This window comes from Vidua chalybeata, chromosome 7, assembly GCF_026979565.1.
Source record: "Vidua chalybeata isolate OUT-0048 chromosome 7, bVidCha1 merged haplotype, whole genome shotgun sequence".
In the NCBI taxonomy this organism is placed as follows: domain Eukaryota; kingdom Metazoa; phylum Chordata; class Aves; order Passeriformes; family Viduidae; genus Vidua; species Vidua chalybeata.
Window position 1 is genome coordinate 2,699,654 of NC_071536.1, and position 25,533 is coordinate 2,725,186.

At 43.8% G+C, this 25,533-nt stretch overlaps 1 protein-coding gene across 4 annotated transcripts in view; it reads right to left on the bottom strand.

The window, feature by feature from the left end:
- The window catches only part of IQCA1 (IQ motif containing with AAA domain 1), a 102,193-nt gene that overhangs the window by 66,845 nt on the left and 9,815 nt on the right, over positions 1-25,533 (bottom strand). For 2 of the 4 annotated variants that reach the window (XM_053947732.1, XM_053947731.1), the window contains exons 2-7: positions 25,046-25,189; positions 24,088-24,412; positions 20,974-21,087; positions 18,470-18,655; positions 17,680-17,751; positions 5,566-5,738 (exon numbers count right to left, since the gene is read on the bottom strand). In XM_053947732.1, the coding sequence (XP_053803707.1) occupies positions 5,566-5,738; positions 17,680-17,751; positions 18,470-18,655; positions 20,974-21,087; positions 24,088-24,412; positions 25,046-25,189 (1,014 nt within the window). The remainder of the gene's footprint in view (positions 1-5,565; positions 5,739-17,679; positions 17,752-18,469; positions 18,656-20,973; positions 21,088-24,087; positions 24,413-25,045; positions 25,190-25,533) is intronic. The other 2 variants (XM_053947735.1, XM_053947734.1) reach the window with 1 other exon arrangement.

Below are 25,533 nucleotides of genomic sequence, written 5' to 3' on the forward strand. Positions count from 1 at the left end.
GTTCCAGGAGTGGTTGCCATATTGTGTGGAGGCTGCAATCCATGCTCCTGGGCTGCTTGGAAAGCACTGCTGGCAGGTTGAGGTGAGCCAGATGGGACAGGAAAGCAACGCGAGCCCGGATGGGTTCGGAGCCGCGATTCCTCGGAAGCAGAGCGGAGGGGATGCTGCTGTTGGCACTGCTGGGGTGCCATCCCTCTCTGTCCTGTTGGCCAGGCTTCCCTGCTGATGGATTGCCTGGCAGCTTCAGCACTGACTCCATAAAAAGCAGAGTGCATGGAGTGGGAAATGCGATATGGGCAGTGCCTGACACTGATGTCTCAGGTTGTAGCTTTTCTATTTTTCAGGTTCTGTGCCCCTTTAGTGTGTGGGTCTGGGCTTCACATTAAGGGATGGTGAGCTCTCTTCACAGAGCAGGGAGACAAAACAATTCCTTCTCTGGCTGGGGACCAAGGACAAATGATCCAAATCTCAGGCCCAAGAGCACAAACAATGGCAGAATGAAGAGAGAAAAACAAGCAGGATGGGACTTCAAAACCTAAAGCTGGAATTGGACAATTAACTCCAATATGCAAATGGACCAGAACTTACAAAAGTGTGAGACCCTGTGACCAGTTGTCCATTTTTGTGATCATTTTGGGTCCATCTTGGGTGTGGCCCTGGCTGGGCTCTTGTGCTGCCCAAGGTGGATCCATTGAGGCCTTCTAATAAATCCCTACTTTATTCTTTAGCTCTGTCTAGTCTCTGTTCTAGCTCAGCCTTCACCAGGCATCAACACGAACGAACACTTTCCCTATTCTGTGGGGTTTCAGTGCAAAAACCTCTCTCCCCATTCATCTCCCTCCTGCCTCCCCCTTCGCCACCCCCTGCTGCTCAGGGAGCCCCAGGAACAGGAGTATTGGCAGTAAACTCAGCTCCACAAAACAGGCTGGGGAAAAAAGCGAAACAAAACACCATCACTTCCTATTTCTTTCTCTTCCCTCTGCATCAAAGCCCGGGCTGGCTGTCAGGAATGTTCAAAATGAATAAATAAAGCACAGGAACCCCCCCCTGCTTCAGGAGGAGTCTCATTCACTCACCATGAAGCTTGGCCAATTCCTTTTCTGACAGTACTCGAGTCAGCAGGCAGAGCAAGAAGATCATTCAAAGCTAATCAGTAAAGTGTAAACCTATTATGAAAGCACATTTACCCCTTGCAGCCTCCTCCCTCCCAAAAACCAATGCCCAAATCTGTGGGAATAACACACAGCCTCCATAAAAGTTGCTAGTACTTAGATCCCCCGTTATTAGGCCAGCGATGGCACTGATGAAATGCTCCCCAGAGCTCCGAGCAGTGGCGGATAAATCCTGCCAGAAATTCATGGAGTAATTTGTTACAGCTCGAGGGCACGAGGCACAGCACAGCAGAGCCCGTGCATGAGGCTCTCCCCTGTGATTCTGGAGGCCATCTCTGGTAATAAAAACCTCATCTTGATTTCTCATCCTTTGTATTGATTTCTGTCAGAAAAGACTTGTCTTAGACAAAGATGCTGCTGTATTTCTCTGGATAATAAAGGGATCCTTCTCCCCTTTTCTGCCCATCCCTTTTTGAAATTCATTTTAGGGATGACTCTAACAAGACTCGTTATTTGGAAACTGGTTTATTCACAGTGGGTAAAGAGTCGAGAAGATGATGACTGCCTTTGCATATTCAGCACAAAACCCTAAATGTGAAATTACAGAAAAATGGGTTTGGTTTGGAACAGGAAAGGAAATTGAAGCTAAAACCTCATCTCTGCTGTATCCTAATATGAAACTCTGTTATTAATTGAATGCATGGAATGTGTGGGACTCAAGTGACTCAGACTCAGGGGCCTCCAGATTCAGATCTATATAATCCTAGCAACTGCTAATTTTAGATCATTTGTACTCCTGCTATTGGGAAAAAAATAAAAGAAGGGCAGGTCTGTAGGTAAACTGCATGATGCTTCTTCACAAAGCTTTCATAAACAATTATCTTTCTTTTTTAGTATGGCTGGACAAGGCAACATGGAAATCTGGAAGGCTTTATGTGAATAATTTGCAAGCCAAAAAAGAGCAGCTCCACAGAAGTCAATCCAGGTAAGTTGAAGGATGGATGGTAAGGCTGAAAAACGCAATGTTATATGAAAATTATTTTATCTTCTCTGCAGTAGGATTGATATAAGCAACTGGAACAATTTCATTTAGTCTATTCCTTTGGGTTTTGCTTTCCTTGGCTTTTTTATAGCCTCTCTTCCTAAGAAGCAGCTTTGGGTCTTGAAATGACTGAAGCTGTTCCCTTGTGCAATGGAAGTGATAAATATTTACAGCAGTTCTTACAAGTTGAGAAATTTAATGTGTGCTCATTTCTTTTGTAATCTAAGAGTAACTGTGCTGAAAGACAATACCTGCTAATTGTATTTTCTATCACAGTCTTCTCAGAGTGAAGGATAAAATATGGAAATTTGGGTTTGTTTTCTACTCCATACAGCAAAATTTATTCAAATGAGTCTTTGTTCCCCTTTATCTGTTTATTTAATAGACTATAAAAAATGGTAAACTCTGTCAAAAAGCCTAGTTGAAGAATAATTTATAAGCTACATTTAGCTGTTGATCTCTCAGACTGGCTTAGGGGAGAGCCAAAATATATCCTGGCAGGTAATAATTAATGCAAACCTTGACACTTCAGGCCTGGCCCTCTGTTGAGCAGGACGCAGCTCACAGTTCTCTGCCAGGAAAGCCTGGCTCTGTGGGATACACACACTCCCCTTGTGGAGAAATATGCTGAATTTTTTGTTGTTTTTAAACCTATTTTGGATGCCAGCAAATGTGTCTGAGGGGAAAGTGATTGTGGTCACTTAGTCAGAGGCCTGCTGAGAAGAGCAGGACTCAGGCAGCTCGCTCTGATTCCTGTCAGCTCTGTAAATCACTGCCTCACTCAGCCAGAGTCAAACGAGCTCCAGCACTGGGCCATGTCCAGCCTGTGCTGCAGCTGATGGCAGCTCTCCCACTGCCTTCACCAGGGCAGAATTTCATCTGCTAAATCACCAAAAGAGTTTTCATCAATGAGAGCTGTCTGGCTTTGGCTGAACCATGCACTAATGATTTTTAGGGGTCATGACAGAGAGTTCATTTGAAAGGAGAGAATAACAGGGAGTATGATGGAGCTTGGAGCAACCTGGCCTAGTGCAAACTGACCCTGCCCGTGGCAGATGAGCTTTAAGGTTCCTTCCAGCCCAAACCACTCTGGGCTTCTCTGATCAAACACTGACTGCAACAAGTGTGTCACTGTCCCTCTGCCACCAGCAATGACCCTGCTCTCAGGCAGACCACAGACCTGCACATCTTGAGCCAAAAAGCCTAATCAGACTGTTTTGATAGAAAATGGTTAATTGTTAAAATATGATATTGTTCCAGATGGGTGGGTTATTGTTCAAGGTTGGAAGGGAGCTGTTCTTTCACCCTGTCTCAAATGCAGCAGAGCAAGCCTGTCTCGAGGCTTACTCTAAGCACCCTGTGGGTGTATCTTAGTCCCATCTAATATAATCCCTTGCTCAGGTTTATCCATAAAGCAATCCAAGATCAGTGCTTATATTCCAACATCTGCTTCCATCTTTGTTAATTTTCAAATCTAAATGAGATTCAAGACTACTGAACCTGACTAGGCAGAGCAGAAAAAGGGTAGCTAAGGAACCCTTGTAGCTTGTTTAATCAGGTATTCATATGCTGGGCTGCTGATGCAGTGCCTCTAGCCTTGAGTCTCACCTGCAGTTGAGATATAAACCTACCAAGGAAGTTCCATTCTGCTTGTAAGGGCTACAAAAAGAAAGCTCAGCACTTTACATTCCACCTTAGACAGGTACATGAGACTGAGGGCTCCCCTGAATTAGGCAGCAGGAGTTTTGATGAACTGCCCTCTCAGCCATCCCTCTCCACCTCCCTCCACTGAACCGTGGCTTCAGCTTCCTCAAATGATCCTTTGGATGGGTTAGGCTGCTGGTTGGCTCTGCTGTTAAGTGTCTCTGTGGACCAGATTTAACTTTTAATAGTGTCTCATAATGTCTTTTAAGAGGTTTATGGCTCAGCCTGGTTCTCTGGGAGATTGCCTGTTCCCTGCTAATCTGCTACAGAAACATTGCCATTGGTTCCTGCAGTATTTCAGGGAGTTCTCCCCCAGCTCCACAGCCAAGTTAATTGGACATGATTGACCTATGGTAGAGAATGACTATTAGGTGAGGAATATTAAGCAAAGGGAAAAAGATCTTTCTGTAGCTCAGAACATGCTGGGAGCTGTGGGGAATGGCAGGAAATGGCAGCTCAAGGAGTGTGCAGAGCAGGCCCTGGGAGAGAGTTGATTTAAGGAATGGGAAAGTGCTTTGCAATAACTTGAGGTTTGTAAAACCAGCAGCTCTTTCCAAAGGAGAGTAAAAATACACTGGAGTCTTGAGAGTCTGTAAGAGGCAAAAGTGCAAGAAAGAAGAGAAATAGGTTGTGGCAGACCTGTGAGAGTGCTGGTTTTGATCATTCTTTCTTTTTTAACGAACACTTCACTGTAGCACAGCTGCCCAAATCTGACTGAAGGAGTCAAGGCACAAACAGGGCAGGATTTCATCAGAATGCATTTGTGTTTCCAACTGGAAGCTGCACGCTGAAGGCATGTCCAGTACCCTGAGCAAACACTGAATGATTAATGGACATGACACTGGTCCATAAGACAAATACGAGCCCTGTAACATCACTGAGCAGCTCAAGACACAAAACCAGTTTGCAGAGCAGCTTTATGCAGAGCAAATGAAACCTTGCTGCCAAATCCTGGAAGTTTTGGTTGCTGCTTCCCAATTTACTTTCACACACTAGTCCTCTGGATGGGGTAAATCCCATAAAATTATAAAACCAGCCCATATTCCTTAGAGTTTCCACTGTCAGAATTGCCAGTCTCAAAACTTCTTTGTCTGAAGTAAACTTCCTGAGAGAAGCAGAGGTGTCAGCACAGGGTTTAAAACTCTGTAAGTATGTGCTTAACTCTACTGAGACGTGAAGTTTCACTGAGATCAGCAGAGTAAAGTTCCATTTGGGGGAGTGGCTCGAAGGTCAGGCCTCAAGAACAAAAGTGCTTCAGATTCATGGCTAATACCAGCAGCAGGATGGCAGTGCCAGTGACGTGATGTGATTTGCTATGGCAAATAATGGTCCTTCCATCTCATGGAAGAGTGAGTTCCCTCTCTTAAACCTTATGTATTCACACAGGGAGAAAAGTCACTGGCCCTGAAGTTTAGAGTGTGCTGCTTGTAATTCCAAAGACTGAGCCCAAGGTAATGTGCACAGTGAACGTGTCCCTGAACCACAGCCAGTGACTGAAGGAGCACCTCTGAGCCCTGCCAGGAGCTCTGGTCTCCCCAGTCAGGAATCCTCCAGCTCAGGATTTGGGATTTGCCGCTGGTGCAGAACTAGCTCCTCATCTGGGACTGGCACCACTGCCTTAAAGATGGATTTTGCAGTTTGTAGGAACTCAAAATCAGGCTCTTTGGGGCAAAAGGGCTGATGGAAAGGGTAAGGGTTTCTGCTCACCTGCACTCGAGGAAGCACTGGGTGATCTGGTCCTGGAGGGTTTCCTTGATGTGGGGCCCCTCTGTTCTCCTCAGCTCGTGCCTGAAGGAGAAGTCTTCTCTTTCCTGGACTTCACATTGCAGGACATTTTCTTTCTGCAAACTGCTCATTGCCTCCAAGTCAGGAGGCAGACTCTGAAAACGAGAGGAGAAAATAAAAGGTATGAATGAAAAGAAACTTAATATTTACTGGAATGCCAGGTTGACAGTGAATCTGAGCTTAAGCCTTAATTTACTTGCAGGAAGCCAGGAAAAAAAAAAAAACAACAACCCTGTGCTCATAAAGAGTGCCTGGATGCACACACAATGGTCTATTGTTGGTATTTCAGCATTAATTAACAACATTGCAATGTACAAAAACAACCTTTGCAGCGTGGGATCTTGGATCTCAGTGAGACAGGTGAGAAAGCTGCTGTTCTGCAAATGCCAGCTTTATCCATGTCAGAAGGGTGCCAGAGAATTTTTTAATTGAATTTTCAAATGTCTGGACTTCCTATTGCTGCTTTTTAATTAGCCAGTATTGTTTTTAATTTGTGCACTGTAATTTTTATATGCACACCGCTTGGTCAGTGGTTTCCTGGTATTTTGTTGCAGCTGGTCAGACTCCTTTAGGAAATCAACTTCCCTTGAGGAACAACAACAACAAAAAGGAATAAACAACCCCCCTGAAACACTACAACAAAAAATCACAGCTCCCCAAGTTTCCCATGATTTGATAACCTTGGAAAGAAGGGCTTCTCAGCCAGTTTCAAGTCTTACAATAATTTCTGCTCTGTGATTGATTTTACACATGTAGTGTGAGGGAGAAAAATGAAAGTCTTTATGGTATTTAAATACAGAAGCATGAAAAAACCCATCTGTGTGGGTGGGCTGAAACTTTGCATTTTTCAGCTTACAATCATTGAGAAAATTAAGATTTTCCCAGTGTTTTATGAGCTATTGCTACCTTGTAAGTGTAGAGAAAAATCTATTTCAAAAATTAACTTGTGAACTGGCTTTGTGGTTTTAGGTTTTCTTAATTCTGGAACAAATTGTTTTTTTTCGTGTACTTGGAAATTATAAATCATATTGTCCTATGGTGTATGACAAATTTAAGAAGGGAAAAGAGGAGAAAATATGACAATCTGGTTTTGTAGTATAATTTTATTTCTTTTCAAAGTTAGTGACTGACATAGGTGGCAGCATATGTGAACAAAAGCTTGGTTTGCATGAATAAAAACCAATATCATTTTGCTCTGGCCTTTCAACTTCAGAGCATATAGAAATTGTCCTTATCTGGCACATCTCAGACTGGTTCAGTAATGCATTCTTCTTGCTTTGGTGATGTATTTTCTGGTGTGCTCCAAGTCCCAAATCCTGAGGCCTCCCGCAATGACAAAAATCTCTGTCAAAGCTTTGGCCAGCTCATATTTAAGAACTGTTATTCCCTGTTTTTCCATGCTTCCACCAGGTTCCAAAAATCACTAATAAGTGCCAAGCAACTTTGGTTTCAGCGAGCACCCAGAGGGATCCCACAGTGTCCAAAGCAAGCACACAGGCCCCATTCAGGAAAGCAATTTACTGCATCTGGGACGTGTGACTCGCACTGTGCTCCAGGAATGGGGCAAGGCCACCAGGGAGAAAATGTTCAGGAGGAAATAAGAACAGCAGTGTGCTTCTGAAAGGTGGCTGCACATGTTCCCTCCCTGAATATGTGACCCCAAGTGCTGCCTTTTACCCTGAGATGTTACCTTTGCTCAATTCCCAGTTCTCAGGGAAGTCAAGTGTTTCCAATCTTCCCCAGCACCTATTTACGAGTATAATACAGCTACTATTGACAGTGTTTATTTGTATTTCACCACTGTCTGCCTTGCTGATGTTAAACAAAGCCCAGGACAGCCAGACGTGGTGCTGCTCTCTCGGTGCTCCTTTGCAAACCAGAGGAGCCCCCACAAGGCCTATTTTCCAGACTGAGACCCAAAACCAACTCCTCTGTTGGTCTCCCTACAGCAATCCTCAGGGGACTCCTGAGAAACTCCCAGAAGATGGGCAGGAGGATGCCTGCAGCTTTAGAAGGCTTATCTGTGGTGATATAGACAGGCTCCTCTCCAGCACAGCCTGAACATTTAAAGGTGAAATGCCCCCAGGTGAGCAGGGAAGGGTCAGCTCCTGCACCACCTGAACTGCTGGGTGCATGATCTCTCCCTTCTCCTGCTCAGGCTCTGGCACTCACCTGACCCTGCTGTGAACCAGTTCAATTCCCTAAAAAATGGAAAATAATCCCTTTTGTCTTTTCCTCTCCTCCCACCTCCTCAAGTTACTCATTTCCCACTATAACAAGGTGGATCAGCCAGCCAAGCAGCAGCTGAGGGCCAGCGCCACAGCAAGGGAAGGGGTGGCCAGTGGGACCAGACCAAAGTGGGGAGCAGCAGCACAGGCAGCAGAGCTCCTCCCTGCCACCCCAGAACCTTTGCAGCTCCTCTGAGCTGCTCTCCACTGCATCTAGAGGGAGCCTTGCACGACCAGCTTGTCCCACTGTGAATTCATGCAGCCTCCCTTTCAGCAGTCCCACAGCCAGACGAGGTAAGAGCTGACTGAAGTGGCGAACACGAGGTGCCAGTGTGGGATCAGCAGTAGGAAATTCTTATCTCAAAAAGCAAGGTGCTACAGCCCATATCTACACTTGAGCCCAGAGTCATGAAGCTGCTGTGGACACAGCCCAGGTAGCTCTGAACCAGCTGGCTCAGATGCTGATAACAACAAGGCCATGGGATATGTTCTGGTTGGCAAAACCCAGCCGAGCCCTGGGTAAATATTTGTGCAGCTCCCTGTCTGAGCACCATTCAGTTATCAATGCATCTGCTAACAGGAGTTTATCAGCTGTACTCAGCACCAAGGCTGAAGGACAGACATAAACCTGCAGGACAGCTTATGAGAATATTTTATTTTATTTTATTTTATTTTATTTTATTTTATTTTATTTTATTTTATTTTATTTTATTTTATTTTATTTTATTTTATTTTATTCCACAGTTTTACTACAAGAAAACAGAAGAAATAGGAATTACTTCTAGAACAAGACTCCCCAGCCATTCCCCTTCAGTATTTCCCTAAAGAAAGGCATGAAAGAGAACAGGGCAAGTTGATAAGGCTGTATTCTCCTCTTTTCCCCCAATCCTCCTGATTTCTTGTTTGGCAGTAACACGCTCCAGCTGTGATGGGGGCAGGCCATGAAGAGCACAGCTGGCTGTGAGAAATGAGGCCTGAAGGACTCAGGGCTGGCTGGTGTGGAACTCACACAGTGTGCCCTGTCCATGAGGGAAGAGCTGGAGGCCAGCACGTGTCAGGAACGCAAGGCTGGCTCCTGCTCTGGGAGAGGAGAACGAGGAGGAAGTCACTGACTGGCAGTGAGGACATCATGCCATGGGCATTTGATTTTGAAATAAAACAGCACAGGTGAATGTACAGCTGGCTTGGCTTTCTGTTCTGTCACTTTGAAATCAATGCAGTCATGTAAACAAAAAGTGAATGGACTTGAGGAAAACAAGGATGAGGTGACATCAGAAGAATTTATGTGTACGTGAGCTAAGTGAAATGGGGACTATCCTAAAAACAGCTTCCTTGGACTAGAAGAACTGATCCAAGCATGTGCATGGATCATGTGAATTATTTGATAAAGTAGGGAGGGAATAAGAGGAGGAACTAGACAAAACTAAGTGTGGAAGGGAATTTAGCAACATAACCTAAATATAGACAGGGGGCCAGCGGGAGCTGCTGAAGAGATGTAACAAGATGTCCACAGGATGGAACTGTCAGTTCTCTACCATTTGTCAAGAATTTTCATAGAAAATGCTTTTCTTCTGTTGAGTAAATGATGATATAAAATGTTTTAGACTATTAAAACCCTTGAAAAAAAGAAAATAAGCTCCGAATAGCATAGGTGATACCTTCCAGCTTTGCAGCTGAAGGAAGCTGCTCTGTTAAACTTGTTTTATTTTGCCCACAGTGTTCTTGACCTAATCACAGAAGTATGTGTCACCCTAAACCTCACCAGCTTCAGAGCTTAACACATTCCTAACCCTGTCTCAGGAATGAGGAGCCAACTGCACAACCTGGGGCCTTGTGTTCATCTTCAGGTGCTCTTGGGCCTTTAAAAGGAGACGGAATCTTTCCAACAGCCCTGCTGGAGGTTCTGTTCTCTTGCCAATGAGCAGAACTCAGAAGAAAACAGGTCTGAAAAAGTTTTGGTCATCTGAAGACGCAAGAGGGAATAGGAAGTGAAATGGCTGGAGAGTGCCAAGAGGGAGGATGAACTCCAACAGCTCCAGCAGGAATGCTGGAATCCCTGCTGGCCAGCCTGTGACCTGTGCCTTGCAGCATCACGGAAGAGCTTTCCATGTTTCCACATGGCTCTTGTGGAGCTTTGAAGTTATCCTGAGTGTGCTTCCACAGCCCTCTAATGTGCATGGAAGGAAGACAAAAGCCAATTTATTTCTAACATCCCTTCTCTCAGCGCCTCTAATGTTCCTGCTTCTGAATCAAAGGGAGGCATTCTCCAGGAAGATGCTAATAAATAGCTTTTCCTTGGGGGAAGAAGCATTTTCCCATCTTTAAGAAATTTCTCTGGCCATGTGAAATTCAAATTTGTTAACTTGCCCTACAAACAGCAACTCATTTAGAAACAAATTACAAATATTAGATGGAGACAGTGAACTTGATAATGCAATGCTGCCACATCAGATGTAGAATAATGCATCTTAATGAAGGCTTCCCATGTGAATAAACCATTATATTTACAAGCTTTTCACAGTTAATGACCCAGAACTGGATAACGAAACTCACATTTTTAGTGTGGTCCTCTGTCAGCAAAAGTATACATATTAATAATTGATGTTGCTGTAAAAATAGGACATATTATGAAGATTCCTGAGTTTGTGGGAAAATAGGACTACATGGTCCATTAACTTAAAAGGCTTATCTAATGTTTGATGGGCTTTGTCTTTAAAATCCTTGTTTAAATTAATAAGGCAAAATGGACATTTGTCTAAAAGAGAATTTTATTCCAACTCATCAGTCATGAGTGTGCTGCTAAGATTCTTCTGTTCTGCTCTTTACTCGTTCCCCAAAAGAATTTAGGTTTTAGGGAAGGGGATGATGCACCAGTAGGAGGGAGAAGGTATTTCCTACAGCTCCCAGGTGAGTCAGTGGGATGAAGGACCATGTGGGTGATAAGGGGATTGGAGAACCTTGCATTTGGGGACAGGGTGAGGGAGTGAGGGATGTTCAGCCTGGAGAAGAGAAGGTTGTGTGGAAACCTCAGAGCCCCTTCCAGTATCTGAAGGGGTTACAAGGAACCTGGAGAGGACCTGGAGTGACAGGACAAGGGGGAATGTGTTCAAACTGACAGAGTGTGGGGTTAGATGGGATATTGGGAAGGAATTCCTCCTGTCAGGGTGGGGAGGTCCTGGCACAGGGTGCCCAGAGAAGCTGTGGCTGTCCCTGCCCATGGCAGGGGTGCACTGGATGGGCTTTAAGGCCCATTTGAACCAAAGCACTTCGTGGTTGCACAGAACTGTGTCTGTGTTCCCTTCCCACCTCGGGGCTTTGCTTGCTCACATCCCTTTCCTGGCTGGAAAGCCCTGCCTGTGCTGAGTCAGCTCCCCAGCAGAGCCTTTGCTGTTCATTATAAAGCACTTGGAGGTGTGCAGGCTGGCTGAGCATGCTTGGGGCTGCTCTTCCTCACACAGGAGGAGGAGGAGGAGGCCCTGCTGTGGAACTAACTGCTCCTCAATTGTTCCATCAGGAGGGCAGTGAAAGAAATACATTTCATTTCACTCCACGTCGGAAGGCCAATGTCCCTATTATGCCTGAGAGGTAGATTTACTGCAGCTTTTATTACTGGGTACTTAATTTAGGACAGCTTCTTGTCGTAGGCCTGGAACAGCAGAGCTGAAGCACATGCTTTGTGGTTTTATGGGGCTTCAGGAAATGTTCTGCCTCAGCCAGCATCGCCCCTAATGGTAAGATTTCAAAAGATGGACCAGTTGTGTAGGATTTTTTTTTCAGTACATTTACAGTTTGCTTCTCTGGGGGAGAAGCTTTATTTCCAAATATTTTTAAAACAAGTAGTTGTAATAGTTACTTATTTTAACCAATAGTGAAAATGAAATGATTTTTTTTATACATTGGGATTTCACAGGCATGTAGAGTAAAATAATTTACTATCAGAGCAGCTGAGGTCTTGTTCTTTACTTAAAACTATTATTCTTCAGGTGGAAGGTGCCCCTGCCCACGGCAAGGGGTGGAATGAGATAATCTTTAAGGTCTCTTCCAGCCCAAATCATTCTGTGATTCTGTGATACGATTCTGCTGAATTTTGAACTGTGATCCAAACTGCAATTAAAAGTTTGCTATAGGACTGAGCTATGTCCTTGCTTTATTTCCTCAATACAATTTGTCTGGCTGAGGGAAGAATAGATTTTTAAAGAGGTCTCTTATCTTGTGAATCATAAAATCATGGAATGATTTGGGTTGGAAGCACCTTAAAGCCCATCCAGTTCCAACCCCCCAAATGAAAATTGCATTAATAGAGGTTCCACGGTACACAAATGGTGATAGCCACATCAATTATATGGCTGAATTCCTAAATTAGGCACAAAAAAAAGGGAACAAGTAAGCAAAATATATTGCATTCATTAAAGCTTCCCTACTCTCTGACTCACTCCAATGGCTTTGCCAATTAAAGTAATTGTCATATGCATTCAAACAAAGCATTTGTAGTAGGAGGCCTTGCTAAAAAAATACTGGAAATGGTTGGTTTCGAGATTCCTATCATACATATTTAGAAATATATTTACATGTAACACCTTTTAGGAAGATAAAGAAAATTTGAAGTGGACAAAAGGTTTACATGCAGAGCCAGATGAGTTTACATCATTTTGGTTTTGTTTATTTCTGATATTATACCTGGGCACGCTGTTAAACTTGACTAAACATGGCAAGCATGTTTTGGGCTCGGAAAGGCAGTGACTTCATTGTTAGTATGACTGCAGCCAATGAAAGCCAAATTATTTCGCATTCTTTCTTCCCAGAGTCTTTCTGTTTCAAAAATGAGCAGGCTTAAAATTTCTATTGAAAACAGGACAGATTAGTCATCACTGCTGAGATGTGAAATAACAGAGGACTTTGTGCTAACACCCAGGCAAGCAAAGTCATTTTAATCTTAAACTTGGCAAAACCAGGCCTGATCTGCACCACTGCTGTAGCTGCCCACTCTCAAGAGCTGATGAAATATTTTAAATTTCACTTGATGGAGTTTGTAGTTTGTTAAATCCTGTGTAATATTTATTTAGCCATAGTCTATAATGTTTACACAGAAAGCTATTCTGGGAAATGCTGATTTTTTTTTTTTTCTGACTGGATGAAATGAATTATATTTATCAGGAATTCAGAGAAGGAGGAATGTTTGGCAGGCTGTTTTCTCAGATATAAATAAAGCGTCAACCAAGACAACATGCCTAAATTTGGGTATGTTTAAAAGAGGTAAGAAGGAGAGAACAGCATTTTATTTAACACCACACAGACCCTTTCATGTGAAAAGGATCATGGAGTGGTTTGGGTTGAAAGGGATCTTAAAGCTCATCTTGTTTCATCCCCTGCCAGGGCAGGGACACCTTCCACTAGCCCAGGGTGCTCCAAGCCCCATCCAGACAGGCCTTGGATATGGAGGAAGGATGGATGTTGGAAATACCACGTAAGAGAATCACAGAGCAGCAGGTGTTGCACCACTAACTCTTTGGGAAGGGCTGGAATTTCAGGATAGAGCTGTGTAAGTGTAAATTCACAGCTGTGAGACCCTAAACTGGGGTTTGCCTTATCCTGCAATGTCTTGGAAGTCTGATATTCTGGGAGATGTGTTTTTCTGAGGACCTTTAGGAGAAGCTGGATCTGCTGTGGTGAGGAAAACCTGATGCAGCAGTGGGAACCACAGTGGCTCCACATGGCTCATGCATCCTGCTGAACTGTATCCATTTGAGAAAAAAGACAGAAAGAACCATGAGGCTTTGTCCCACTAAAATGAGAATTCCTTAAGCTTTGGAATGTTTACTTTTCTGGATGTGCTGCTGGCATTGCAGTTCTTCTAGTGAAAATGGAAGGAGGGGCTGTTCTGAGTCAGCCCAGCCTGTGGAGAAGAGGCTTGGGGGAAAATGCATCAGAGCACTGCAGGTGGAGAGAAAGACTTGTCTTTCTGTATTGCTTTTTCCTGGACTCCTCTATTTCCTGCTCAGCAGGTTTAGGGAAGGTAGTTTGATTTACTGCGGGTAGTGCAGAAACAACAAAATTCTCAGGAGGTCCAATTAAAACTTTTACTTGCCAGTGTTGGAACATCCTGACAAAATAAGGCACGTGGCAAACTTTAACTCCTCTAGATACAACAGAGGGCTTACCAAAGTGTTGACTGGAATTTTTTGGTCTGACTTCCACAATATTTGGAGAAGTAGAAGGTAGAACTGGACACAGCACTTGATGCAGCCTCACTAGTGCCCAGCACAGGGGAGGCATCCCCTCCCTGCTCCTGCTGGTCACATTAGCCCAGGTGCCCTTGGCCACCTGGGCACATGCTGCCTTTGCATTCTTCCCACTTAATTGCTTTAAGCCAACTGTTCCTCCAGTCCCCAACACCCTCCTACCCTCTCATAAATCAGTCTGATGGCAAACTGTTTATCCCAATGTTTTAGGTAAAACCCAGCCTTTCCTCTTTCCAGGAGCCTGTGCTCTAAGATTAAAAGTATAACTTCCTGCAGGAGAGTGCTGAGGGGGGATCCAGGACCAGGCTCGGGCAGTTCTGCACTACCCTGAGACACAGCAGCTGCCAAAAGCCAGGTCACACAGCCAGCTGCACTGAGCTCTGCAGCAAAATTCAACAATCAGAACCTCTGAACGGGGTTTTTAGTGACAGGGAATCTATAAATGCCAGAAGAACAGAGCAGTTTAAAAACCTGGTGAGTTAAATTGAGCTGGGATGGTAAAACAGAGCAAGGAAAGGCAGGTTTGCTCAGACAGCACGTCTGTGTTTTCTGACAGCTCAATGTGTTTTCTTGCCACATCAGTGTGGTTTAAACACAACCCCGTGCCTGGAGCAGTGGTTCTGGTGGTCGTGCTGGAGCTGGCAGTAAACAGCCCTGTGGCAGGAATGTGAGGAAGATCAGGAAGCAGCTCAGGATACAGTTATCAAGATATATGTGCTCTTAGGAGGCTTGCTTCTCTTCACAAATTAAACTGGGACTGCAAAGTGTGATTTATCGGGGCTTTGGAGAACGTGTGCTGAGGGGATCATGCTGTTTCTGCAATTAGGCTTTAATAAATAATAATAATAATAATGAGGCTTTACTTTTGAGCCAAGAAAAATCTCTCTACCATAGGCTTGTTCTCCATCATCAAGCAAAAGATGAAATAGAATCGAATTCCAGAAAAGATACATAAATTTTTTGTGAAGCAAGTAGAGGGTAAAGAAAATAACACTGAGTTAAGCAAAAGACTGGACAATTCTTGGGTTTGACACTTATTTTCCTATTTTTTAGGCCAACACAATTGATTTTTCCCAGGAATCTTTTACACAGAACTTCAGATAGATCAACTCTTTGTGCAAAGCAGTCTTTGTCTGAAAGTAACACAGACATTTTTTTAAAAAAAGCCCTAATTATAAGAGAATTTATATTTATTGCAACAAAAGTCGAGTCTCCTTTGGGATGGACTTGGAGTAATGGATGGTTGGGTCTTCTAATTTATCTAAGTCGTGCAGCATTAGAAAAGCAAATTCAACATATTTACACATGAAGATCTGTGGTCATTTTTTAGAGGGCTGACGTGCTCATACATCAAAGGGACTTGACCTTTGGAGCTCCCTGCCTATCTATCAGTGGGAACCAATGTCTGCTTCCTTTGGAGACCAGGGAAGGGAATGCAGCATGGAAAGGACAAGGGAATATAAAAACCCTGTAAAGAAGAACAGATTTTTAAAAATTTTATTTAGAGTTATCAATTCTTTTCCCCCCACATGCTTTGTTTATAAACTTGATAAAGAGCAATGAGTCAAGAGTGCAGAGGAGCAAACATCAATTCTCTTGCTTTTAAATGGAGGTCAGGAACTGAATGCACTCGATGTGTTTGGTTTTAATTCCCTTCATCCCTCTGATGATATAGATTACATTATGCTCCCCATAAACCAGGCTGTTCCCCTCCTAGTTTCCAGTTCCTCCCACATTGGCCACCATGAAATGAGGGCTTGGCTGTGAACCCTCAGATAACTGATGCCAGATTTAGATTTCCTTCCTAAGGACAGAAACGTCATGGGATTTGGCAGGAAACAATCTCTTGTTCTGCAAAAGGTGCAGTTTTTAACTCATCTTCAGTACATCCCAAGTATTTAGGTCTGCACTAGTTAAAATCTTTGGGAATTTTGTCTTAAACAGAGACAGAATTGACACCCAAGGATCTGTTCAGCTGTTAGAGACCAGCAGATCCTAAAGGCAGTAATCCCTAAGGTGGTACCTGTATTTAACATGGCAAAGCTTAGGTAAATGTACATTTTCTTCCTAAAGGCAAGATATTAATGTTATTTTTAACTGATGTGAGATGTGATCTCTAGGCACAATCAGTTTTCAGAACCCTATAAAGCAGCTAAGGGCAATTCCACTGCTGGGCAAGAAAATCCCCCAAACTGCCTGTGAAAAGCAGAGAGCGTATTTTAAATCAAAATTAAATTATTAGTTTATAAATTAATCATTTAAGAACTGTAGAACACGGAAGCATAAATAAACTTAACAAATGCAGAGCAGTGCTGAATGTTGCTGTGATGTGTACTAGAACTTTACTAGAGCTTGGTACAAGGGCTGTGCTATGTGACAAATGCGTTTGTAGAAAATTTTTCAAATTTGATATAAGAATACACTTATAATGCATTATAATTAAGAAATAATTAGCTTCTAATAATTATAAAATAAATTATAACATCTGCATTATCTCACCCTTCACATAAAACTAAAAATAAAATAGAAGTTTTTAAAACACCTCTGAGTTACCCCATCTCTAAATAAATAAAAAAAAAAAAACTTAATCCAACAATGCTACTGCAGCTGGACTTGTGTGAGGCTTGACACCTGTTAGGGCCTCCAAAACCATGGAGGGGGACAAAAAAAAAAGGTCAACAGTAAAGAATTTATTCTGGTTTTTTGGGTGTTTGTTGCAAGGAAGGAGGTGAGAGGAACAGATTCCTTGTGGAAAGGGTGCTTTGATTTTTTCTTTCACCCCTGTGCAATTTAACTGACCATGGGCAGCTGCTCACTTCCCTCTGCCCCTGCAGTGTGATGTGAGGAAGATTTTGATTATTTTTATATGGACTTAGAGAAATATGGATGGATTAACATGCCAGTTCTTAGGTTTCTCTTCCCTGCTCTTGACATACACAGGCAGAGGCTTGCAAAAGGGTGGGAGAAGAGGATTTTGCTTCTTTAATTTAATTATTGGGAAAAATTAATTATTTTAGCCCACTGTAAGGGCTGTCAAACATTGGAACAGGCTGCCCAGTTAAGTGGTAGAGTCACCATCCCTGGAAGTGCTCAAAAAATGTGTGGATGTGGCACTTGGGGACATGGGTTAGGGGTGGGCTTGGCAGTGCTGGGTTAGTGCTTGGACTTGATGATTTTAGAGGGCTTTTCCAGCGTTCATGAATTCTACTCCAGACATAAGGCAGCTCACCAGTCTTGAAATCATGACTGAAAAGCTGATTAATAAAATTTCCTTGCTGATCATGCCTGGGTCGAGTTCCCTGGAACCCAGGGCAAATATTCCACAGGCAGTTTGCACATCTGCCACACACATTGGAGAATGTATGGACAGCACAAACCCATTCAGCAGAAGACAAATTGTGCTACTCCTGTGCCATTTATCATTTCAGTTCAGTTCTGTATTCCTTGGAGACTCCTTTTAAAATAGGAGGAATTGTAGAAATTAATTTCTCCTCTTGGGCTGAATTATAAAAGCCTGAAGAACAAACAGAGTGTGGCATTTGCTGTTCTGGAGGCACAGCCCCACTTACCATGCCCAGAAATATCATTTCCTCCTCTCTCAGCTTCTCTGTTTTCTTGCGCTGCCTGTGCCCACGCCAGACCTGGATTGTAAACAAAACTCTGATGAGATAAATGGGCCTTGGTACAGCTTCCTTTTCTGGGGCAGACACAGGAAAAAACAAATAGAGGAAGGAAAGGCACAATATACAGTTGAAACTATTGCTTTTTAACAGGTTGCCATCTGCTAGTCTTTTTTTTTTTTAAAACAAATTCTGAGGTTTGTTATCCCCTCATGCTGCTCTGGGAGGCTTCTAAAAACTGTCACTGCTTCATGAAGTTCAGACATAAGATTTAGGCTGAGCTACTGCTTCATCAGGCTGAATTGTCTGAATTATTCATGTGCAAGAACTCTTTGTGGAATTTAGCACTGACCTCCCTCTGTCCTTTTTTCTAGATATGGAATGAACTCTTCCCCTGGAGATCACAGAAAAAGGCATGAATTCAGAGATGCACTGAATTCCAAGGGGAGGCCAGAAAGAGCAACTGAGGTCATAAAAATCAGAATGGAAAAACAACGTGTAAGTTACAAAGTCATCCTGCATTGCCAGTGCAGGACTGGTTCAATTGATCTTACATCTAGGGTCCTGTCTCATTTTTTTAAGTGGTTTAAATGATGTATTTCACCTTGCTGGATACCCTAAAAAGGATCATTTCAGAAACTTTCCCATCGTGTGAGCTGTGTTTCTATCCACAGCTGCTCTCGTGACCAAAACATTGTCATTTGGCTTTGCCAGAATTGTTGCTACACAAGAAACTCACCTTTTGAATGCAAGTGGCAGCATCATCTGGACTTTTACCTGTCTCTTGCTCCTCTTTTTTACTTTGTCTTTTCTCTTCAAGGTAAATTCTCTTCATGAACGCTGCTCGGGCGCGGCCCTGGCGAGCCCGTTCTGCCACCTGGATCACTTTAATGCCTTCCTCAAGTGTCATGGCCGTGACAGGTTCCTTCAACAGCACAGCCAAAAAAGGGAATCAACAAAGGAAAGTTGTGTTTTGTAAATTGCCTGCCTCAGTTAGAAAATGGTGTCTTAGGAAACAAACAGCAGAGACTCCTGTGGATATGTGATGTGGAAAACCTGCTTTGCTGGGAAGCCACAGTGGCTCATGCAGTCCTGCTGAACTTGATCCATTTGAGCAGAAAGACACAACCATGGGGCTTTGTCCTTCTAAAAGGAGAATTTCTTAGGCTGTGGAATGTTTTCCTTTCCTTTTCTGAAGGGAGGGGTTCTGGAGGTACTGCTGGGGTCATAGTTCTTTCCATGAAAATGGAAGGAGGGGCTATTCTGAGTCAGAGGGGAAAAACGGATCAGAACAGAAGGGACTCCTCCTTCCCACTCCTGAGAACCTATGGAAAAGCTGAATTAGTGTTCTTTCCTGATGTTCATCTCCCAGCTGGAGGCAGCTCATATTTAATTATTATATTTATATTGCGTGGCACTTACTTTCAGCAGGGCTTTCTAGGACACAGTTACACAGAATAGGTTTCCTGAACAGAATCACATAAACCATGTGCAGAGCAGATTCCTGAGATGAGCTCCACTGGTTTTGATTTATGTTGGAGTGCTCCTAACAGCAGTGCCATGGACACTGGAGAGCTCCAGCTGGTTACACAGCAGCCAGGATTTCCTGAGAGGATGAGGTGCAGAAGTGCTGACAGCCCTGCAGCAATCCCAGTGGTGAGTGAGCTGGAAGTGCAGCACAGGACACTGGATTTACACTGGGTGAGGTGATTTTATTGCTCTTTATTGAATCCCCTGGCTCCCTGTAGCAGCCTGGCAAGGGACAGCTGGACCCTGCCAGAGCCTGGTGCTCTGGCCGAGCTGGCTGTTCACGAGACAACCTCATCCCTAATGGATGCCACGCTGGAAAGGGGCAAGAGCAGAACTCTGGGAAGCAAAAAGGCTCCAGGATAAACTGTGCTGAAACAGGATCTCCCCAGAGCAAGGTCAGGCAAGCAGAAGAGCAGAGAACTCAAACAGGGGAGCTCTGCAGCTGCCCAGCAAAGCCTCCAGCAGGGAAGCCTGTGCTCTGTCTCTGCAGTCTGCCTGGGGCTGTTCCATACCTGGGGACTTTCCCTCTGGTATTTTGTGGGATAAACAGGCACAATCACTGCTGGAGAATTCAGGGCAGCAGTGTGACTAAGTGGGCCATCATCACTGTCTCTTATGGCTACAACATCCATGAATCCAAGTTATCCAGGCATGTAGGCAGAGTTGTTTACTTCAGAGGTCAACATGCCACTCCCAAAAGGTCAAAAGTATATCAAATCCAGAGCAGCCTTCGCTGCAGCACTCGTGTACTTGTCTGTAATGACTTTTGCTCTGCCAAAACTCAGTTTTCTGCTCCTCCCAGCAGCTGCAGCTCTGTAGCTGCACGGGGGAAACTGCACTCATTGTTCAGAAGTTATAAACAAGTGAATGCCAACAGTTGTGCTGACCTGAACTCTGAGTTCTGCCTGCTCCAGTGAGGAATCCTGGGCCAGGACAGCTTGGTTTCAGTAGTGATGTCTCAGCTTTTAGCTTTTATATTTTTCAGGTTTTGTGCTGCTTTAGTGTGCACTTCTGAGCTTCATATTAGGGGATGGTGAGCTCTCTACACAGAGTAGAGAGACAAAACAATTCCTTCTCTGGCTGGGGACCAGGGACAACAGATCCAAATCTCAGGCCCAAGAGCACAAACAATGTGGACTGAAGAGAGAAAAACAAGAAGGATGGGATTTCATGGGCTAAAGCTTTAACTGGACATTTAACTCCAATATGCAAATGGACCAGAACTTACAAAAGTGAGAGACCCTGTGACCATTTTGGTTCATCCTGGGTGTGGGTCTGGCTGGACTCTTGTCCTGTCCAAGGTGGATCCATTGAGATCTTCTAATAAATCCCTACTGTATTCATTTTATTCATACTTAATTCCATCTAGTCTCTGTTCTAGGTCAGCCTTCTCAAGGCATCAGGAGGACTAATTACATGATGAGGGTTAGTTAGACAAATAAAGCACTGACTTGGCCAAAGTGCTGCTCTCTCTGATACTCACACACAGAAAGCAGAGTAGAATCATTTCAGTCTTACCAAGCCTTGGGATGTGACTGGATATTGTTTGACAGGGAAATCTAAGGTTTCTTTCTGCTTGTGCCTTATCTGTAAACACACTTTTACTTCCTCACTGCTGTAAAAGCACTTCTCATTTCAGTGTCTTGTGTTCAGACAGATGTGGCTGTGAACTAAACAAATCAAACACAATATGTAGGTATGGGCTACATTTACCTGTTCCAGCAAACCAGCATTCAGCAAAATCTCGTGCAGGTATTTCTCCCTGTCCTGCAGGATTCCCAGGTTTTCTTTAATGAAATACTTTGGGATGGGGATTTCTATGTCTTCCTGGAGGAAGAAAGTCACAAGATGCTTTTTAGGACTGTATTTAAATCACGTTACTGATTAATTGAACACCTCTACAAAGCAATAAAATAAGGACAGAGGTTGTTGAATATTTTTTTGAGTATTGGGAATTTGACCTTTGTAACAGCTGCTGTTATTTTTCAATTACTTTAGGCCTAATTCAACAAAAACAAATAAATCAACCCAGTTTGTGAAGCATGTGAGCCCAGAAATCTTTCTTCTTATAATGGCTCAATTATATTATCAAATTGCTAAAATATTTGGCAGGGCTGCTAGAAATTTAAACATGATTTCCACCGAGCTGAATACCTTTGGTTGTGTGATCATCCCACTTCTTGTTTTAATCAACATGAAAAATAGATCTGTTCTCTTGCCATTTTTTTTACCATTATGAGGAACAAAAGCATAATTCTAGAGTTTTTTATAGGTATTTTGAGCTACAGACAAACTGTCTGCCTGTGACTGTGGTATCTCAGACACTTCTTAAAATCAGACATGACCAGAAGTGCCTGTCTTTACTAATTTCTGTAATTAAAAAGATGTAACTGATTTACATTTCTCCCAATTTCATTCCCCATTCCCTCAGCTGCACACTGAGACATCCCTACCATGACACCACAAGAAAGCTTCCGAGTTTGGCTGTGCTTATCCCTGATGATTTTATCAGTGCAGAGGTCTGATCTGATAAAGTTTCTAAATATTTGTCTTGCTAAGCTCCCTGTTTGCACCTTCCAACAACCCTTGGTAGTTGATGGAAATTATCATATCCTGTACTCTGAGTGCAAATCACTCTGGGTGGATTAAAATCTGGAGGTATAAGAAATCAAGGGTTTGTATGGACACCCTCCTGTAGGATGAGAGGATTTTTAGGCTGCCAGGGAGCAGAGTCGGTGTAGGAGTATCTCTGATGTCTCACCTGGCCTTTAATTCCAAGTGATTCTGGATTGTGACTTTTACTCACTGGGAAAAGGAGATCAAAGCCCCAGTGCCAGGGCTGGAAGGGGTGGGGAGCCTGCTTCTCTTCACAGTCTCTTTTCTGGGGCCCAGCACTGAAAAGTCAGGCTTGGGATGTTTAACCTGGAGTCAAATTTGTGGCTTTTTAGCCACTCCCAGCTCCACATGGGATTTATGGATCCAAATACCTTCACAATTACCCCAGGAAATGGAGTGACTGGATGCTGGAAGGCAACTGCACAAAAACACGAGGTACAGAACTGGAGAAATAGGAAAGCTTGGCCTTGCAGTGACACAGTACAAAACAGGCAATATCATCACATAAGATATAAACGTTGTGTCCTCTGCCTTCAATCCTGCAGGATTGTAGCATTGGTAATAAAAGGAAAGGAATGACTGGAGATATCCTTTCTGGGCATATTTTTTGAGAAACAGGAATTATTTGTCCAGTAATTTTGTTCTGTTACCAAGAATATTTTAATATTTTATTAAAAAGAACACCCCATAAATCTATATTCTTATCTAGCATGGAAAATGTTTTCTTTGAAAAAAAATGAAAATCTCCTCAGTGATTGATTTCTTTTGTGGTAGGTAGGTATGTTATGCCTTCTTAAAATTAAGGTGTGGTGCAGGAATTTGAATTTATGCTTGTTTTTGAGGAGATGTCAGGCATGACTCCTCAGACTTGCCAACTTTTTGCTGCAGATGGATTTACTGCTGAGTCATGAAAACAGCAGTGCTAAGGATTTCAAAATATGATTTGAAGGATTGTTTTCCCTGGAGATGTGTTTATACTCAGTTTAAAATAGTTTTAAATAGTGATTAATGTTGAAGGTAAAGGGCTGGTGGAAATTCCTGGCAAATCCTCTCCTAAATTTGCAGATGTGCAAACAGAAACACGATGCAGATCTCAGAGTGATGCTATAATGATACCGGGCGATTTATCTCGGAGCTGCCATGCTACAAAAAAGCAGGAATTTCAGCTGGTTTTAGCAAAGCAGCGGTACCTGAATGTGACAATAGATGGAGCTGTCTGCGAGAGAAGTAACCCTCTTTGCCAGCTCATTTTTTTCCTGCGGCTTCTAAAGCACAGCTTCCACCCTTGGCCTCATTGTCATATTCACGGTGCTGATTTCACCGTGCCATGAAGGGCAGGCTGCAGTGGACTCCACTTTACTTATCAGTGGCCCATTTGCTATCTCACCCCACATTAAAATCTGGCACAGTCAAGCTCCTGGCACTTAACAGCAAAGCTGAGAAGTTATTACTGACAGAAAGTAGGTTTAGATGGGATATTGGGAAGGAATTCCTCCCTGTGAGGGTGCCGAGGCCCTGGCACAGCCCAGAGCAGCTGTGGCTGTCCCTGGATCCCTGGAAGTGTCAAAGGCCAGGCTGGATGGGGCTTGGAGCAACCTGGGATAGTGGAAGGTGTCCCTGCCCATGGCAGGGGGTGGCACTGGATGGGCTTTGAGGTCCTTCCTACCCCAAACCATTCTGGGATTCTGTGAATACAAATTCATGTTGTAATATGGAATCATGGAATGGGTCAAATTGAAAGGGACCACCAAGGGTCATCTGGTCCCACCTCCCTGCTCCCAGGCAAAGACAGCCCTCCCTTGCTGAGAAAGGTGAGTGCCATCTGATGCCAGCACTCCTGGCACTGCACACGCCATTCCACTGTCAAAACCCTCAAAATTCTGGTGGTGACACCAGCTGGGGAGCCATCTGTTCCTTTCAATATCGCTGCTTTCAACTGGAAGTGTCAGGAGAAAATAACTTGTGCCCCAGAATCCCTTACTAAATGTCCCAGAACCCTGAAATCCTTTGTGATCACGCTCAGACTGTGTGTTACCCTTTCCCTGCCCTCTGCATGCAAGATCACATCCGTGGGCTGTGAAAAATTTGGAAATTTCCTGGTGACCCCAGAGAGGCAGCAAATAAAACACCTACAGACTGGGTTACAAATAAAACACCTTCAGACATAGCCCATCTTTGCCATGAATCAGCTCCTAATGGAGGTAGCCCTACCGGGACACGCTGTAGCTCCATCAGGATGCCGTCCATGGAGTGACACTCGGAGTTCTCCAGGGCCACCATCTCTTTCTTGATCTCCAGGATGCGGCCCATGACCCCGTCCAGCACCTGCCGAACCGCCGCCCGCTTCTGCTGGTGGATGAGGTGGTCGTGGGCCTCCTCCAGCTTCTGGAAGATTTCCAGGTATTGGACATAGGCAGTGGCCAACATCTTCATCACTTTCTCACGGTCCTCCTGTGGCTGGAGGAACTCCTCTCTCTCTCTCTGGAGCATGGTGTCCAGCTCTCTCTGGGTGTCTGCCCACATCTTGATGTAAGTGCTGGTTGGAAAGAGGGGAATTTCGTGTCAACCTGACATGAAAGCAAGAGTGAGCACACGGCGACGCCAGGGCTCTGTGGGTGTGGATTTCTCACAAAGCAAGCCTGGAAGTGTCAGCCATTACATTTATAAGGAGGTTTTTAACTACAAACTGTTTTGGAAACCATTAGCAGAAGTTTCTGGGTTTGTTTTATTACAACAAGCTTAAGAGTTTAAAGCTTTTCAGCTTTATTCTAAAAGGCTTGAAGCATCCTTCAATTGCTTGAAGTTACAACCCCCAACAGTGCCAGGAGTTTTATTCAGCTGTGCTAATTGAGAAGATGGTTTAATTGAAAAGGTGTCTCCCTCCAATTCCTTTTAATAGGGGAAGGACTATTTGAGGCTCTGCATTTTTGGGATGAGGACCAATTCATGTTTCTAAAGCTGTTCTGCCTTTCTGAAATGGTTGCTTGGAGTTAACTGCAGGGTAAGGGTGGGGTTAGTGCCAATGCTGGAGTGAAGCTGTAGGCCTAATTCAAATGTGAGGTAAGGAAAAGAATTTGATTTATTTCTATGGTAGCAACCGTTGCACTCCAAGGAATTGCTAAACATCTGGTCTGGTGGCTGTGGGATTATGTGGCATGGACGCTGTCACCTCAGGCCATCTCCATTTCCAGGAGCAGTAATGCTGCTCACTTGGTAGTTTTGGTAGGAATAGGTGGAGTTTTGATGTGAGCATGGACTGGCTGTCAGTGGCTTGTCATGGGAACAGCAGATCAGAATGTCCTGGGGGATGAGCCTAAAGGAGGAAGAAACGAGCCATGAGGTTTTTATTCAGAGAAGGGCTCAAACAGCAGGTTTGTCATGGAAAGGTGTTAATAACACCTGTGGCAGTGAAGACATTTTTAGGTCCTGCTCTCCTTTGCCAGATGGAGACTCTTGGCAGTGATAAGTGTTAAAAAATCCCACATTTTTGAAAATGCCTCTCTAGGAACAGAACAAGGAAATTCCTTCTGCACTGAGACTTGGGTGTGTTGGGAGAAAACCAGTTCATTCACATTGTCCTGCTGAGGGGAAAACAGTGGCTATGGAAACAGGGACAGCTGACTTGCTCCTTAATCCTAGGAATGAAGGCCTCAATGG